This window comes from Anser anser (genome assembly GCF_964211835.1).
Source record: "Anser anser genome assembly, chromosome: 6".
Taxonomy (NCBI): Eukaryota; Metazoa; Chordata; class Aves; order Anseriformes; family Anatidae; genus Anser; species Anser anser.
In genome coordinates, this window is record NC_139726.1 from 4,827,437 (window position 1) to 4,842,943 (window position 15,507).

General features: G+C 39.2%; 1 protein-coding gene across 1 annotated transcript in view; it reads right to left on the reverse strand.

Annotated features, from left to right (window-relative positions):
* The window catches only part of KYNU (kynureninase), a 59,887-nt gene that overhangs the window by 16,558 nt on the left and 27,822 nt on the right, over positions 1–15,507 (reverse strand). Inside the window, exons 8-10 of the mRNA XM_083841124.1 lie at positions 14,568–14,714; positions 8,297–8,395; positions 7,471–7,544 (exon numbers count right to left, since the gene is read on the reverse strand). Coding sequence (XP_083697250.1) covers positions 7,471–7,544; positions 8,297–8,395; positions 14,568–14,714 — 320 coding nt within the window. The remainder of the gene's footprint in view (positions 1–7,470; positions 7,545–8,296; positions 8,396–14,567; positions 14,715–15,507) is intronic.

Here is a 15,507-nt window from a genome sequence, read left to right on the forward strand (position 1 = left end):
AGCCCTGCCAACAATTTCAGTGGCAAATGAGGAATAATGAGTGTGATAGCCAGAATTTACCAAACAGCTGTGAAAATATGTGTTTCACATAAGAGGCATGATGGCTTAAGGCAAGTAAGTGTCATGAAGCTCTCTAAGAAGCTCCTTGCTCAGTGGAGGTGTATGGAGATAACAAGGAGAAAAGGACAACAGTCTGTGAACATGCTTTGCTGGACTTGCTATAAAAGGTATCGTGGGTGGGGGCAGGCAAAAGAAGTGATCTAGCTTGCCTACAGCCATAGTGAAGATAAAATAGAATTGACCAGGAGGAAGGAAAAATGTGAAGACACATGCCCTGGGGAGAACATCATCCTGGGGAGAAGTTTCAGCCAGGAGAAGGAGGGAGTATGTGGAGCAGAAGCACTACAAATGGAAACAATCACAAGTGGTAAATGAAGAAAAAAATATAGATATACATCCACACACAACACCCCCCAGCATACACACAGAATACCAACTTTGCAGGAAATAAAGAGGCTGAATTATTTCCTTAACCTCAGCAACGACCTTCCAATTACCTTTAAAAATGCTTATGGTTTGATTCAAGTGCCACCTGTGATATGAATCACTATAGGAGCTGTGCAGATGCACTGATAGCTGCAGCTAAAGCCAGAGAGGAATTCAGCCAGGAGAGGGACACATGTAGCTCTGGGGGACATGCAGCACAGGAGATCCCATCTGAATCAGCAACTGAAAACTACAGAAATGTACTGCAGGGGACACAAGTGAATAAAAAGGTAACAGTACTAATGGCACAGAAGTTTAAGGGCTATTGCTGGTACTTCCAGCTTAGAGCAATTCTGTGGGACATGCCATGATCTTGAAGCATGTTCAGTAAGGAAGAATTAGAAACAAATTCCCTACTGTGGACTGATAACACATACATAGCAAATCTCATTTTAAAGGGCACGTGTAGAGAACAGCTTTAAATTAGAATCTTAGGAGGAAAGCTTCATAGCAAGTACACCAAATGGTAATCTACAGTAAAAAAAAAGTGAAGAATAATCAAATACTGAAAGTGAGTCAACATCTAGGGGAAAATCCCAAATGCAAGGTTGCATTAGCGGCACAGTTCTGCACAGAAGAGAGCTTTTACCAGAAGTGACAGAAAATTTACTTGATGATTTTACTGAAAATAAACTTTTCCTCCCTAAGAGAGAAAGGTTCCATGAGGTGGGTACAGAAACACACAGATTAAGAGCAGCATAAAAGGGGAGATCTTTCTGTGATCCAAGGCATGCAAAGGAGGTTTTCTTTCCATTTTGTCAGAGGTGTGTGACGCCAACTCAGGCACTGCATCTCTGGAAGCTCATTCAGCAGGAAGAAAGCCAGCTCGTTGCCTTCCCTTACTGCTAAAATCAAGGCACAGCAGAAGAATGCTTTCAAAACTACCTGTCTCAAAGTGGAGAACCGAGGCACAAAGAGCAAGCCGCTAACAACACGTGTCCTTTGAAGTAGGAGAAAGAAATCACAGCAACCGTAGAGACTCCAAGGAGAGCCCTGGGATCCTTTCCTTGCTAGCTAACAGGGATGTAAAGAGCTGCCCCTAGGCTACATTCACCTTTCCATCAGCCTAAGCGTGTTGGGTTCCTTTCATGTGTTCGAGCAGTTGTGTCTTACACCATCTGATGAGAAAAGCTTCAGGCTGCAGATGGGAAATCGCATGTCTGAGGAACGCAGCCACTTCCCTCTCGCTTCCAAGGGTAGGAGTGGGAAGGGGCCATGGCAGAGCAGACTGAGTGGTTTATGTCCTGCCAGCATGGTCCAGAAAGAGAGATGCAAAAGAAATTTGAATTGGCTGAGGTCTATCATATAAACTATTGCTGGAGAATGAATACCATAAAGACCTGCAAGAGTCTGACCAGCCTCAGCCAAAAAAAAAAAAAAAGGCTGTGAGAAAAATGCTTGAAAATACATTTTTTCATATTGTTGTTGGAGCTTTGGACAAACGAAAGAGCAAGTTGTCAGGCAAAGATTTAAATATACATAAAATCCCCGAATCTGCCTGCAAGTTATCTGCAGATGTCTGCAGCCAAAACCACCAATGCTATAAATACTATTTGAGAGAAGATATGACTCACAGAAGCTAAGTTCTTATACTTGCCTGTTTATCTTTGCTTATTTCAGTGTTTTGATGCCTACAGAGTAGGCATCAAGAGCAGATACCAGTCCATCACCATACTTGTTAGAATTACTATAGTTGAGAAATTTAACCGGAACCACATCTGATTTTCCACATACTCCATTGTAAAGATTAAGTTTTCAAAACTTATAGTAAATTGTGCAGCATGGGAGGACAAAGGGGATGACAACAGCACATTACTTTCACACGCACTCCAGCTATGCTGTAAGTGATGCAGACTTGACATACAGCAGATTTATTTGCACATGGTCCCTTGAATTTACAAGGGGGAGAGCTCCTCTCTCACGGATCTTAAAATCCAACTAAGACAAAGATGACACAACATAATGGAACACCTTCAGGGAGGAGAATGAGAAGATTATGAATAATGAGAAAGGAAGCAAGGCTGCTTGAAGATGCAGCTTAATTACAAGGGAGGATTTGAAGGAAGATAGAGAGAAATGCTTGACAAAGAACAAGGAGACAATCATGAAAGCAACATAAAAGGACGTACAGAGCTGAAATGATGAAAATGGAAATAGATGTGAATGAACATTAACCTCTCTTTTTGTCCCAAAGACTCATTCCAAAGTTAAAAAATGCTCTTGGATATTTGCCATTCAGTTGGTGAATCCAAGAACACACCCCTGCAGGCCCATCATGGGTCTAGATTGGCCTAATAAATCACTTGTCCCAAGACAATGCAATTAAGCCTAATTAGCCAATGCCTTTATTCCTAAACAGTCTTTTCCCAAGGGAGATTTTAACTTTTGGTTTCTAAATTAGCTCAAGGAGCTAAATTGCTCTCATCTCCCTGGCAAAGAAACAGTTCATTTCTACCTTAATACAGGATACTTTATGCACTCCAGGGACACGTGTTACGCTCCACGAATAGCTTGCCTATACATTACCCCACAATTTGAGTGCACTGGGACCAGTGACAAATCCTTCTGCACACAGCAGCGCGTACACTTTCTTCTGTGATCACTGACTTTCCACTTTGCTGCATTGTGTGCAGCTTCCTAGAAGTCTCAGTATTGCTTCTCCAGATCCTCCTCTTAGCCAGGCCAGGGTGCTCTGTTCAGTTAAAGTTTTCAGTAATGCTAAGATAGTCAGATACGATAGACTCCAAGGGTCACTGAGAATTGGCCCATCTCAGTCTATTATACCTAGGAATATTTTAACCAAGAGCAGCTTTACTTCTTTTTCCTCATACCAGTGCAAAAGTTCACGTACCAAAAAGACACGCAGGTCTCAGTAAAGAAGCCATTTTTGCTCTGGTATTTTCATTGGGACCATGAAGTCCAAAAGAAGTGTGATCTAATAGAAATTGACATCTCACCTCTGTGTATGAAGAATTTGTCTGAAGATACCTTGTCCTCAAAGCCACTATGAAATAGTTACCTTTGTTTCTTCTTTGATAACATTTTTTTTTTTTATCTTATAGCAAAAGCCGACATGTTATTTGGACATCAGCTGCTTCCTGCACACGCAGCACTTCTTCACATCAAAACTTTTTAAACTCTACCTGCTCTAGTCTGTGCTAAAGTCTTTATAAATCCTTTTGCTTTAAACACTAGACTATGTACAACTTTCATTTAATCCTCTGCCAAGGCTTATCCATTATTCTCCTGACTGCTTTACATACATTTATTTCCCTTTCATCTTTTAAAATTGTGCCTTACTTTTTCTTACAGGGATTAAACTAGGACTTTTTTCTTCTCCTATCTCAGGACTCTGTGAGTTTGTCCCCTCCCATCCCTTATGCCAGCTGACAGCAGGGTTAAACTCACTGTGCATTTACAGCTGCAGATACACTGCTACGAATACCTGACTTCTGCTGTGACATCTATCCCAGGTCCTCACCAACTTTCACATTTCTTTGTAGGTAACTTACTTAGCAAGTTTTATCTTTTATATATATATATATATATATATACAAATGAAGAAATTGAGCAGCAGAAAAAAATAATTGTTCTTGAACCCAAAACGTGACTCAAGCTGATTATCACTATTATTCTGTCACCTTAGCGCTGTCTCTTGGAAGTCTCCCCTCTGCAACCCAGCTGAATTTACACGGAAATTTGGTGGCTCAGGATCAATCTGCAGCCACTGGCCAAAGTGTGTCAGTAGTGTTTCATAGCTCTGCTCTGTCCAGGTCTCCTCCAAGTGAAAAATTGCTCTAGCATAATTAGTCAAGAATATATTGCACTGTCATATATAGAACAGGTATTAAAAAGAGCTATTCGAATATTAAAATATACCTCAGAGGAGCTGAGATCATGAGAGAATAGGGATATATGGGACCCCTATATGTCAGATTGATTCAGTTTTACTGCTGTGGAAAGAAAGATAGCGGACTAGTGAAGGACTGCTCAGCACATTCAGGTACAGATATTAATTAGGATGGTTACAACATGTAACTTTTAGACCCATGGCCCTTGCAGTGAATTAGAGGACCATACCTAAGCTAAGCTAAGCCAGAGCGCAGGAAAATGTTTGCAGTGACACAGAGGAGAGCAGAAGAGCCTGTGCTGTCCATAGCCTCCATCTTCTGGCCTTCAGTCCTAACGATCAAAGCTTACTCTTGGGCACAAATGGTTTTTCCTAACCGGTGAATTGCTGGTTTCAAACGAGCTTGTGGGAAGCTTGTGCATGAATACATTGAAGTGGAATCCATGCTGATTTTTGTCTGTTGGGACGTGACACATGGTATGGCTGCATAACACTGGTTTGGGGTTGCTTGTTTCAGAGCTACAAAACACAGGGGCTGCCACAACCTCAGTCTATAGACTCAAAGCACAGACCAGTTCTGGCACGGTCCTAGTTGCTGGTGATAAGGCTAATAAGTTAATATCTCTATGCACAGCTCCAGGTGCATTAGAAAAAAAAGCAGAAAAGTGTTTTGTAGTCCAGGGAGCTGGCTCTGGATGGAGCAGCACCTGTGGAGAGAAGCTGGAGGGCACCCCATTTCTAAAACTGGGCATAGTTTAAGCACAAACACCCATTTGCTTACAATATTTACATTAGCAAGACTTGACATGAGAAAAAAAAATACACTTATGGAAATCAGAGAACTTAAAAAAAAAAACAAGCCCAAGTGTCTTTGATGAAAGGCAGTAGCCGGGCTTGAGGCTGTTAAATAAAAAATTTGGATTAAGCTGTTTAGTTTTCAATAAGTACCTAAGTCCTTTTTGCCCCAGCAAAGTAATAGGAAAAGGCACTTGGCAAACGTTGCAGGTTTGCCTCTCTGAATTATGGTCAGAACATACATTTTTATATTAAAATACAATATATTAATCCAATATAAAAATAACTACCCAGTCAATAACTTGCAGAAAATATGAAGGATGAAACAAATTAAGGAAATCTATACAGGTGGGTAAAGTGACTTGCATAATACTGATCATGAGTTAAAAACAATATTTCAGGTGGTTTATATGACAAAAGGCTATCAACCAGACTGGAATTTAATTAGCTGCTTATGTGTGGGCTGGGATGCAAAGAAACGGTGTTTGGTGCTCCTGTTTTTAAATGAAGTTGTCTGGCCACTGGGTGTCATCCTTGATTCAGATGACAGCCAAAGACGTTTTTTCAGATACAACATAAATGCTGCAACTTCCAGAGCAGTTAAATTCCACTCTATTTGATTGTACAACATATAGCAAATTGCTCTGCATTTAAATCAGCTATAAAATTGAATACTTTGACATAGACAAATTCTCCTTTGTCTCACTGTCTTATCTGGAGACCTGAAATGGCTGGTTGATGTGGAAAAGAAAGAAAAGCCATGCAAACAGGGCATATTAACTACAAACAATTTGATGAGTGATTATCAAATCTCAGAAAATATGAAATAGCTATGATTAAATAATGCAAAGGGTCTATGCAGGGAGTTTGAAAATATATTCTTAATTGGGTCCCAGGCTGGAGAAAAACAAAACTATTTCATACAGGCATTTGTATTTAAGTCATTCAGCATCCAGATCCAATACACAAGTTAATGACTATGTATGAAGAAGCAAGTTCAGGAAAAACTAATTTAAGCCCTTACCTACAATACCAAGCTAGTGCCCTCACTGAAGTTTCAAAATTTCATCAAGGGGAAAGAAATACTCTAAGTCCTTGATTTTTTTTTCATTCCTCCTATTGCTATTCTGTGATTTCTGGCTGGCCCTCTTTTTTCCACACTGCCCAGCATCTTCCCTGCTCCCCACAGCCATGGCCCAGAGGTTTGGCCATGAGACCAACTCCTGCACCTGAGGGAGAAGCAGCAGATACCTTTCCAGAAGAAATATCCAGGTATTTGGAATATGTGAGGATCGAATCGGCTCACAGCAGGTCATATGTCATCCTAATGAGTTTTCTGTTATGGGTGACTGAGAAGAACTTATCAGCGTTATTCTGTTATCTCCTGGGAGTCTAGACAGTCTGAAACCAGCAAATAGTGCAGTGAAGCTGCTTATTATAATATTATTTCTCTCTGAAACCTGATTTAGTTTGCCTTCCTCAAGCTAAAATAAAAGCAAGTGCCAGCAATTTCTCCAAAGATTACAGCCAGAATGTGTTTACATTTGTCAATGCATTAAAAGTACTAATCCTACTGTTCTTAATATACATCGAGCACAGACATATAACGTCCTAAACAACAGGTAGTTGTTTTTTAATGCAGCTAACCTCAGTTCTCAGCACAGCTTTTCATGGATTATAAAGTCTTTGAGAACACAGATCTCCACGTAATGCTTCCTAGCTTTACTGGTAGATATAATTTTAATGAAAACATGCCAGTATTAAAGAGCTATTAGACAGAGTTGAAATTGTCTTTGATTTTGTTCACCATCAGAGACTTCAATGATTTTAAAAAATCCATTTTTAAAGGAAGATGTTAAGCATTCTCTTTACATTAAACAGTCTCACAGGCATGATTTGGGTTACTTATTTTTAATATTATAAGCATTCTCTTTTATGATTATACTTAGTTTAGAACAGATAGTAGACTTCAAGGAGGAAATTATTTAAGATGTGAGCACATACATTAACAATTTCAAAATATAGCAAAGTTAGCATAAAATAACCCTTCTGAGCTAACAAAAATCAGATAACCAAGTTATTTAAACTTGCACTACCCTTTTCATTAAGGCAATAACTCAGCAACAAACATTAGTCTGAGTTTTCTTTGAAGCAAGGAATTTCTTCTGCATCTGTCCATATAAACATATGTATATACATGCATACATATAACTAGTCTGTGACTGAGACTGCTATGTACTTTCACAGCCCCTTTTGAATGTGTTTAGAAATAAACTTACGCTGGTTTAATACTCTGGGAATGCTTCTCATGAATGTAGGCAGCAGCTAGGCCTCCTGCTCCAGAATTTAAATACTGTAAAGAAAAAATCATCACGTAAGCATTTTTTGTGTGCTCATTATCTGTAACAGAGCTTTTCTTCCCTCACCCTGCTCTATAAAACAGACAAATTTCAATATTTCTCATTTTTTCTAACTGGAGATCTTAACATCTGTCTCAAAGTGTTAATGTAGGTATAAGCAGATGCATTTTTGCAGATTAGTTCTGAAAATATTCGTGGTTTACATATGATATTTGAAGTCTAGAAGAAAAAAGGCTGAAGCAATATCACGATATGTATATGCCAAACAATTCACCTAACTGTGCCTATTGTTTCTTAATCTCAAAATAAATTGAAGAAAACTAAAAGATACCTTATTATATGATCTAAAATTGTGTTTAGACAAAGATGTTTTCATATTTAGAGGTCATTTATGAAAATCGCATAACTACAAAATTTTTCCCAAGTGGTAAGTAAGAGGAGAGCCTTTAATACTGTGACCACAGATCAGTATGAATATCACAGCAGATGTTCAGCCACCACTAGCATCCACCCACTAATACACACAAGACTTTACAGGTCAAACAAAAAATTACCACTAGTATCTTTTCTAACTTCTTATAACAAAACCACTACTAAAGCCAGCGTCCATCTCTTTCTTTGAACCAGCAGCCACAACATTCAGCCCAAGCTTTGATCAACAGCTCAGCTCTTTTCATTTTACCTGTTTGGTGACCCATCACATAAATGAGATCACAGAAAATCTCGAACAATGAATTCATTTTACCTTGTAGGAGCACCAGCAGGCAAAATCTACTCCCCAGTCATGCAAATGAAGATCTACGTTCCCAACAGCATGAGCCAGATCAAATCCAACAAAGCAACCCTGCAGGAAAGAGATATTTAATATGCTACTTACCAAAATTATCGTTACTAAAATTATTTTGAAAAAGTATATTTAGAGCTGTATACATTGTTCTCTAGTCAGGCATGTTATTGATTCCATCCTTCATTAATTTTAACTAGAAGCAAGATTTCTATTCCATAAAGTTTAGAATCATGAATTGTTTTATGGCCTTGTCTTCAAGGACACTTGGATATGATTTAGATTCCCAAGTTTTTTTCTTATTCAGTAAAGTGGAATTACTCGAAATAAGTATTCAGAATGAAGACAATATTTCAATAAATTGTATTACATGACAAGTCCTAGCCAGCAAAACAGAAAAGTAAAATACATACCAACACTATTCACAAAGTAACATTCAATTTTACTTTGTACTTACGCTTAAGGTTCCTTTTGCCCCCCAGTTTCCAAACTCTGAGGATCAACATCCTATGCAACACGTGGATTTTTAAGGACTTGTGTATTTGTCCCTAAAATTTTCAGATACATTGCCATTTCTCCATTAAAAGTGATGTATTTTTGATACCACAACTTGTGTAGGGCACTAAAAAAAAAAATAAGCACTACAGAGGCATAGATCACAAAGTAGCAGTTTTACATACAAAATTGCCACTGGATGGCAGCATTTTTTAAACTAAAAAAGTCTTCATGTCTTTGCTATTTATTTAAGGACAGATAAATGAAACTGCCTTTTGTGCCTGGACTACAAATAAAATGCTATTTTGCATTTTGCTTTAAAAAAACACAAACAGTCAGCTTGCAAACAGCATGGTAGGAATAAGAGTGAGAGCACAGGCTTCAGAAAAAACAGCATCTAATAATAAAAAAAAGTTTTGTTTTGTTTTTTTTTTTTTTAAGAATCTCTTGCTGTTTCTTGCACGAAGGGAGTCTGAGCTAAATTATTTAAACAATACTTCGGTATATTTAATCTTCCGTATAAGATAGTTAACGATTTGAATTAAGCAGCATTTTAAGATGTGACACTAATTCTAGTGGAGGCATTAAGTTAGCTTGAGAATTCACCCCCCAAAGTGATAGGAAGAAAACTCACTGCTGTAGAGGTTGCACAATATAAACATTTGCTATTAAACAGAACCAAAGTTCAAATAAATATTCCAGCCTTCACACCGTCTATGTTTTTGTCCTCATGGAGACACTGAGGAGCAAGTTAAGCCAAATCAACAGAAATGGCGAAGCTGAAGCACACTGAATGCCCATGAGCATGCTCTCATCCAGAAATGAAATGGCTTTGGTTCAGACAAATAAGCTACTAAAGCCAACCTGCTACTGAATAAGAAAATTTAAGACATTACCTTAGCTTCAACACATCAGTTTTCTGGATTTAAACATTGACAGATTTACCTTCATACGTATGTCCCACACAAACTTTTTAGAAAAACTGTTATGAGAGATTCACTGGATTCAGTGGAAAACAGGAAAACTGTAATGCATTAGGAGTCTTGGAGAATGTATGCATCTGGCAGCACATGAACAAAATTAAAACAAACGAAAACCAGTGGTTTGTTGTAGGAGTGGTGGACATTGACACTGGCTGGCAAGGGTTGTCTTGCACCAACACCATGCAACTGTAGCCCTCAAACAGGACAGCCACCAACATGCCACACATGGGATATATTTGAGACCTTTTAGCAGCTCCCCACTGATTTGAAATTGCTTGATAAATCCTACAGGGCACTGTTAAACTTCATGAGCCTGAAAATCTTGGTTTGGTCCAGACAGGTTTTCCACATCACTACAGAAAAGCCCACTAGTGTTTTGTTCAAGCCATCATCTGCAAAAGGATGTTAGTGCTTTGCTTTCCTGGGAAGGCGTCTGGCACGAGTTGTGTGAACAGCAAATGTTTAGCCACACAGATTGCATGAAAAAAGTAAAACAAACTGAAACGGCTCTCCCTGCGCAAGCCACATAGAACAGGGGCTGCGTGGGAACACTGCTTCCCCAAGCTGGGGGAAAACAGAGCTCTCCATCTGCTATGGGCAAGGAAGAGGACATGTGCTCTCCCCTGCCTCTTCTGTTTTATTCTAATATCTAAAAGTCATTTCTGCAAAGAGTCTTGGGTAGCTGCTGCTAACCAGCAGGTAACAACTCAGCATGGACAATGACATTTGGAGAGAGGGAGAGAAATGACAGCTTCACACAAGCAAAGCTGGGACATTTAGAGAGAGGCAGGAAAAGAAATGAAGATGAAGGATCTTAAAGCTCTTCCTACTGGGACTCAGGAGATTAAAATACTTTACATACGTACAGAGACAGTGGAAAGTATAATACAACTTATGAAATGAAAATTGCATTTGAGAGCTAGAGTCTCCTAGAAGTCAGCCATTTCTTCACTGACAGGAGAATAAAACGATTCAGCCCCCTCCATCCTCTCCAGCAAGCACAAAAATATGAAACAAGGAAAACTGTTACATCCTCTTCAGCGTGCTGATGAGTCTCTCACACAATACACTGTAATTTTGATTTATCTGAGAGACCTAAGACGGAAAAATAGCCTGAGGTAATTTTTCAAGCTTAATTTAGTTCATTTAATATTTAATGACTTAATGAAGCTGTCTATGTGCAGAGCTTTCACTCTGGAAGGAATCTTAACATACATAGAGAACTTAGGAAATTAGCTTAAAAAATGTAAAAGGAAATCAGTAACTTAATTCATAAATGATTGACCTCAAGAATCCTAGGACATTTTCCAGACCTCCAGAGCTTGCAGCTCAGACCTCTAGCCAAGCCCTGATAGGGTACAGCACTGCAGAATTTTATTTCCATTGTACATTACAATTAAGACCACCGGTGTAGGACTTTCCTCTCTGCTACACTAGTTGACTAGCAATTCTTTTTCCTCCTCAAATGACACTTCTACCTTGCACTGTCCCCTTCTCGGTTTCTTGCTTGTCAGCTCTCCCCAGCCGTGTTTCTTCTGCTCAGGGGCATGGGGTCATTCACTACCCTTCATCACCAGTAAGGAGAGCCTTGTGGTTTTTTTTCCTGTGAATATGACTTCTCAGGCATATCCCTCTTGTAATGTAAATTTAAGGACTTCAGCCATTCTGTATTAATATCTCGTTTATAATAGTCATTTTAACCACTGCTGGTTTCATCATGCCCAGAAGCTCTAGAAGGAGATGTGGTCTTCAAGCTCACAAAGTTAGTGTCCTGAAAGCTTGTCAGCCTCAAGACAAAAACAGGACTGGATATCAGACAAATTAAACCCCCGTGCAGCTAGCTCTTCTCAGTCCGCTGCATGGCATCTGGATTTCCCCTTCAGCCATTGAGTTAGCTTTTGAAGAAACATCTGCACAGCAAACTACACTGTCTCCACTGAGGAAGGGCACTGGGTCCTAAATGCTCAAAATATTCCCCAATTAGTCCAAACTGGGGCAGGGGAGAGGAATAAAAGCAAAGGTCTGCTCCAAGCAGCACATGGAAAAGACTTTAAGAAATAGCTTATTATAAGTCAAGACAGACGAAATCCCAGTATCATTATGTTTACTGCCTCACATACGCAAGATCTGTGCTGATTGCCACTGTTAAAGTAATATAAGTGCCTATATTTACACAGAAGGACTAAGGAACAATCATCAGTAAGGGACCAAGGTGCTCCTTGCTTCCAGGACAGCTCACTGACAACTACAGACTGCAAGGAATTGAGCTGTCCTTGCTCTGGTAAGACATGGACAGAAGCATCAGCATTCAGACCTAGCCAAAAATTTCCTAGCATTGCACTCCAAACATGGGGCTCATTTGGATGTACAGCAAAATTTTTCACAAAATTAAATGCAGAAAATTTCAGGTAACTTTTATTTAGAGAGATTAACAGTACCTGCTCCCTTTGCACCTCACTTCTTAACGACTGTAAAATAGTTCATCAGGACTTCTTTCCATAACCAAAAATAGTAATATGTCATAAGGGAACAGAAGAGAAGAGCCAATTTCTTATGAAGACCCAACACTTTGCTCTTTTGTAACCAGAATCCAAGACCAAGAAGCAGCAGGATACAGGAAAACCTCCCACCGCTATTAACACAACAAACTTTTCATGAATTGCTGATTTAATAGCTGCTCAAGTAAATATTTGCAATATGAAGATTTTTTTTAAGTGTGATGTAACAGTATGTTATGTTATATAGTGGTTTTGTGTAAACAAATATCACTTAACCCAGAGAGCAGAATTCATAAGGATGTTCATAAGGATCTTCAAGGCTGAATTACTTTTCTTTAAATACACTTTAGACATTTCAGGTCATGAATTTACCTGGATCCTAGTCCTACATGCACTAACCACAAACTGGTTAATTGAAATACTTTATTTCTTCTCCTTCCTTTTTGAAATATCTCTGGAAGAGGAGATTCACTTGCACCCATGGTGCTTCTAACAGGCACGGACGTGGAAACAGGCATTTGACATCTATCTGGGCCTGCTGGGGGACTGAGCTGCTGTCTGAAATGGCTCTCCTCTTTAGTAAGACGATACAGTTTCTGTATAGGTGCGCAAAGTTTGTGTCTACATCCATGAGGAGGCATTCATGGGGACTCCGCAGCCCACGCTCCCTCCTGCATGAGTTAACATTTTTATTTGCATTGCCCTATGGAAATTTTTAGCTCTCCAAAGCAAGTCCTGGTTATCGTCTCAAATGACATAACCAAATACATTTTTGCTCCATATAATGAATTATTGGTGACTATTTTTCCCATGGAATACATGATCTTGGCCACTCTGAGTTCATTTATAGACTTCAGTGAAGCTACAGCACTTCTGCTGCTTGGATCACGTGTCTCACAGTGCAGTGAGCGTCTTTAAGAGAGGAGATAAAGTGATAGTTTTTTTTCCCCAGATTGTTCAAATTTACGGTAGAGGAGAAAGATTTCAGTCACTTTTTAGACCCTTCACAGAGGGGGGTTGTGGAAGAAGCAGTACACAAACAGGTGTTGGTGGCTGAACAAAAGTTCTGATGCCACCAGGAGCATGACTGAGCACAGCACTGACTGGCATCATCCTATTAATCACCTGTCTTCCCTTTCATCAAGTGTTTCAGCCCAGCCTTCTGACTACTTGTTAGCAATAAAAGTACTGGAAAGAAAGGCACCATGAGGGCGTTGTTTAGAGCTACATGGAGCTAATGCACAGACCCTTTTGCCTCTGCAGCTAATTCCTCTCCTTTCTTTCTTCCTTGGCTTTCTGCGTCTGTGTCAAGAAGTTGGTATCATTTTGTACTGTTTGGACCAATTTTGTCACCAGGCGCTGCTCAGTGAGAATTTTTTATATACAGAAAAATTTCCACTACCAATCCTACAGCAACAGAAGATGTATACCCTGATATGAGCCAGGAAACTCCCCAAAGAGATAAATATCAAATATAAATAGTTAACTCGTTTGCAAAGACCCAGTGATACTAATAAGTTTTTCCTTGGGTGGTTTATATTAGATAAGGTACATCCAGTAAGAGGCTGCCCCTACAGAAAGTCTGGTGACCTCCAGTTGATAAGAAGACAATTAAAAACTATTTTCTCTTGGATTCTCGAGGCAATTGAGACAGTTAAAGACATTTTACAGCTATGCCCATAGCACACACTGTCTGCAGGTTCCTAAGGCTGAGTCATCACTTAAACACAGCCATCTTGTGACGTTGATGTGCCTCACATGGTGCTTGTTTTCTGAAAACTCATCTGTGGAATCAGAGCATCACTGGCTGTGTGGGAGCTCACCTCCCTGCTCACTGGGGGCAAACACCACCACGGTGAGAGCACAGGAAAGGAGGAAAATCATGAAAGTCTGCCAAAAAGCAGAAATCTAGCACAAATAAACCTTTAAAGATTGGGTCTGTGATTACCTCCTCCCTCTTCTCCATTGAACTTCTTGAAATTCTATCTTTACATGAAAGCCTGATAGAAGTCAATAGTCATGAATAATTTCTCCATACACCTTAAGTTCCACCTGTGAGATTGCTCTCGCAGCCCTTTCTTCATGCAGTGCACAGTCCCCAGAGGATTTGTGCACAGCATGCTTTTACTTTTTATCACAGCCCCAGAGGTTTCCACATATGCTGTTTTGTTCCACGAAAAGTGGAAATTTAAAACATTTCACAAGGAAAATCAATCTAAAATTGTTTTTTAAAGGATGGGTTTGGAGCAATCCTACCTTTTCTTGGCCAGCCTTTGTAATTCTGGGGATGTCAAACAGCTGGCCCGTGTAGTACTGCACCCCACTGAACAGAACAACAGCAATAGAGTCCCCTTCCTTCTCAATTACAGAAAGGATGTCTTCAATCCTCAAGGTCTCCTCCCCCTAAAACAAAGTTAAAGCACGCATTTTACATCAGCTCTGACAGTAATGAAACTGTCATTTCTTATTTCATAATCTATATTTTACCATGAGCCATGCTGCTTGCATAAGGAGATCAAAAGCAAATCCTTATCATGGTAATGATATACAAAGGTAGAGCAATAAAGTAGCCTATGAGTAAGTTACTTCAAAAAAATCATTAGCAAACTTATCTTGAAGGTACCAGTTTTAAAGTGTCTATTCACTTCATATTCTAGCATGCTTCATACTCTTTAATATTTCAGACAGATTTAATTTACACTGAAAAACAGCATATATAATGATTTTTTATGTGGCATCTGAAATTTGTGACACTCGCGAGGCTTAAAAGTTGTCTATTAGTTTCACTCTGTACTTTTCTGATAAACTCCATATCCCACAGGAAGCTATTATAAACCTGCCATATTTATATTTCAAAAACAATAAGTCTCAAATCATCAGAAGTACAAAAATCCCCAAACCTAGGGTCATTAAATATAGAGGAACTTCAACCAAAAAAAAAATCATTCTTGATTCTTTACAGGAAAGTTACTGCCCCATCCTCCTAGCAAGGGATCATGTAAAACATACCACCACCTAGGGATCAATTAGGCAGTGAAAACCTAGAATTAAATTAGACTTGTTACTGAAAAGAGCTTGGGCAAGACTGTTGAATTGCAAGTATTGTAACTGTTATTATCTCAACAATCTTTGCAAATCTATCAAGCATTCAGGAATGGGCTCTTTACTCACAAGATGACTCAGATTTCAGAAGCAA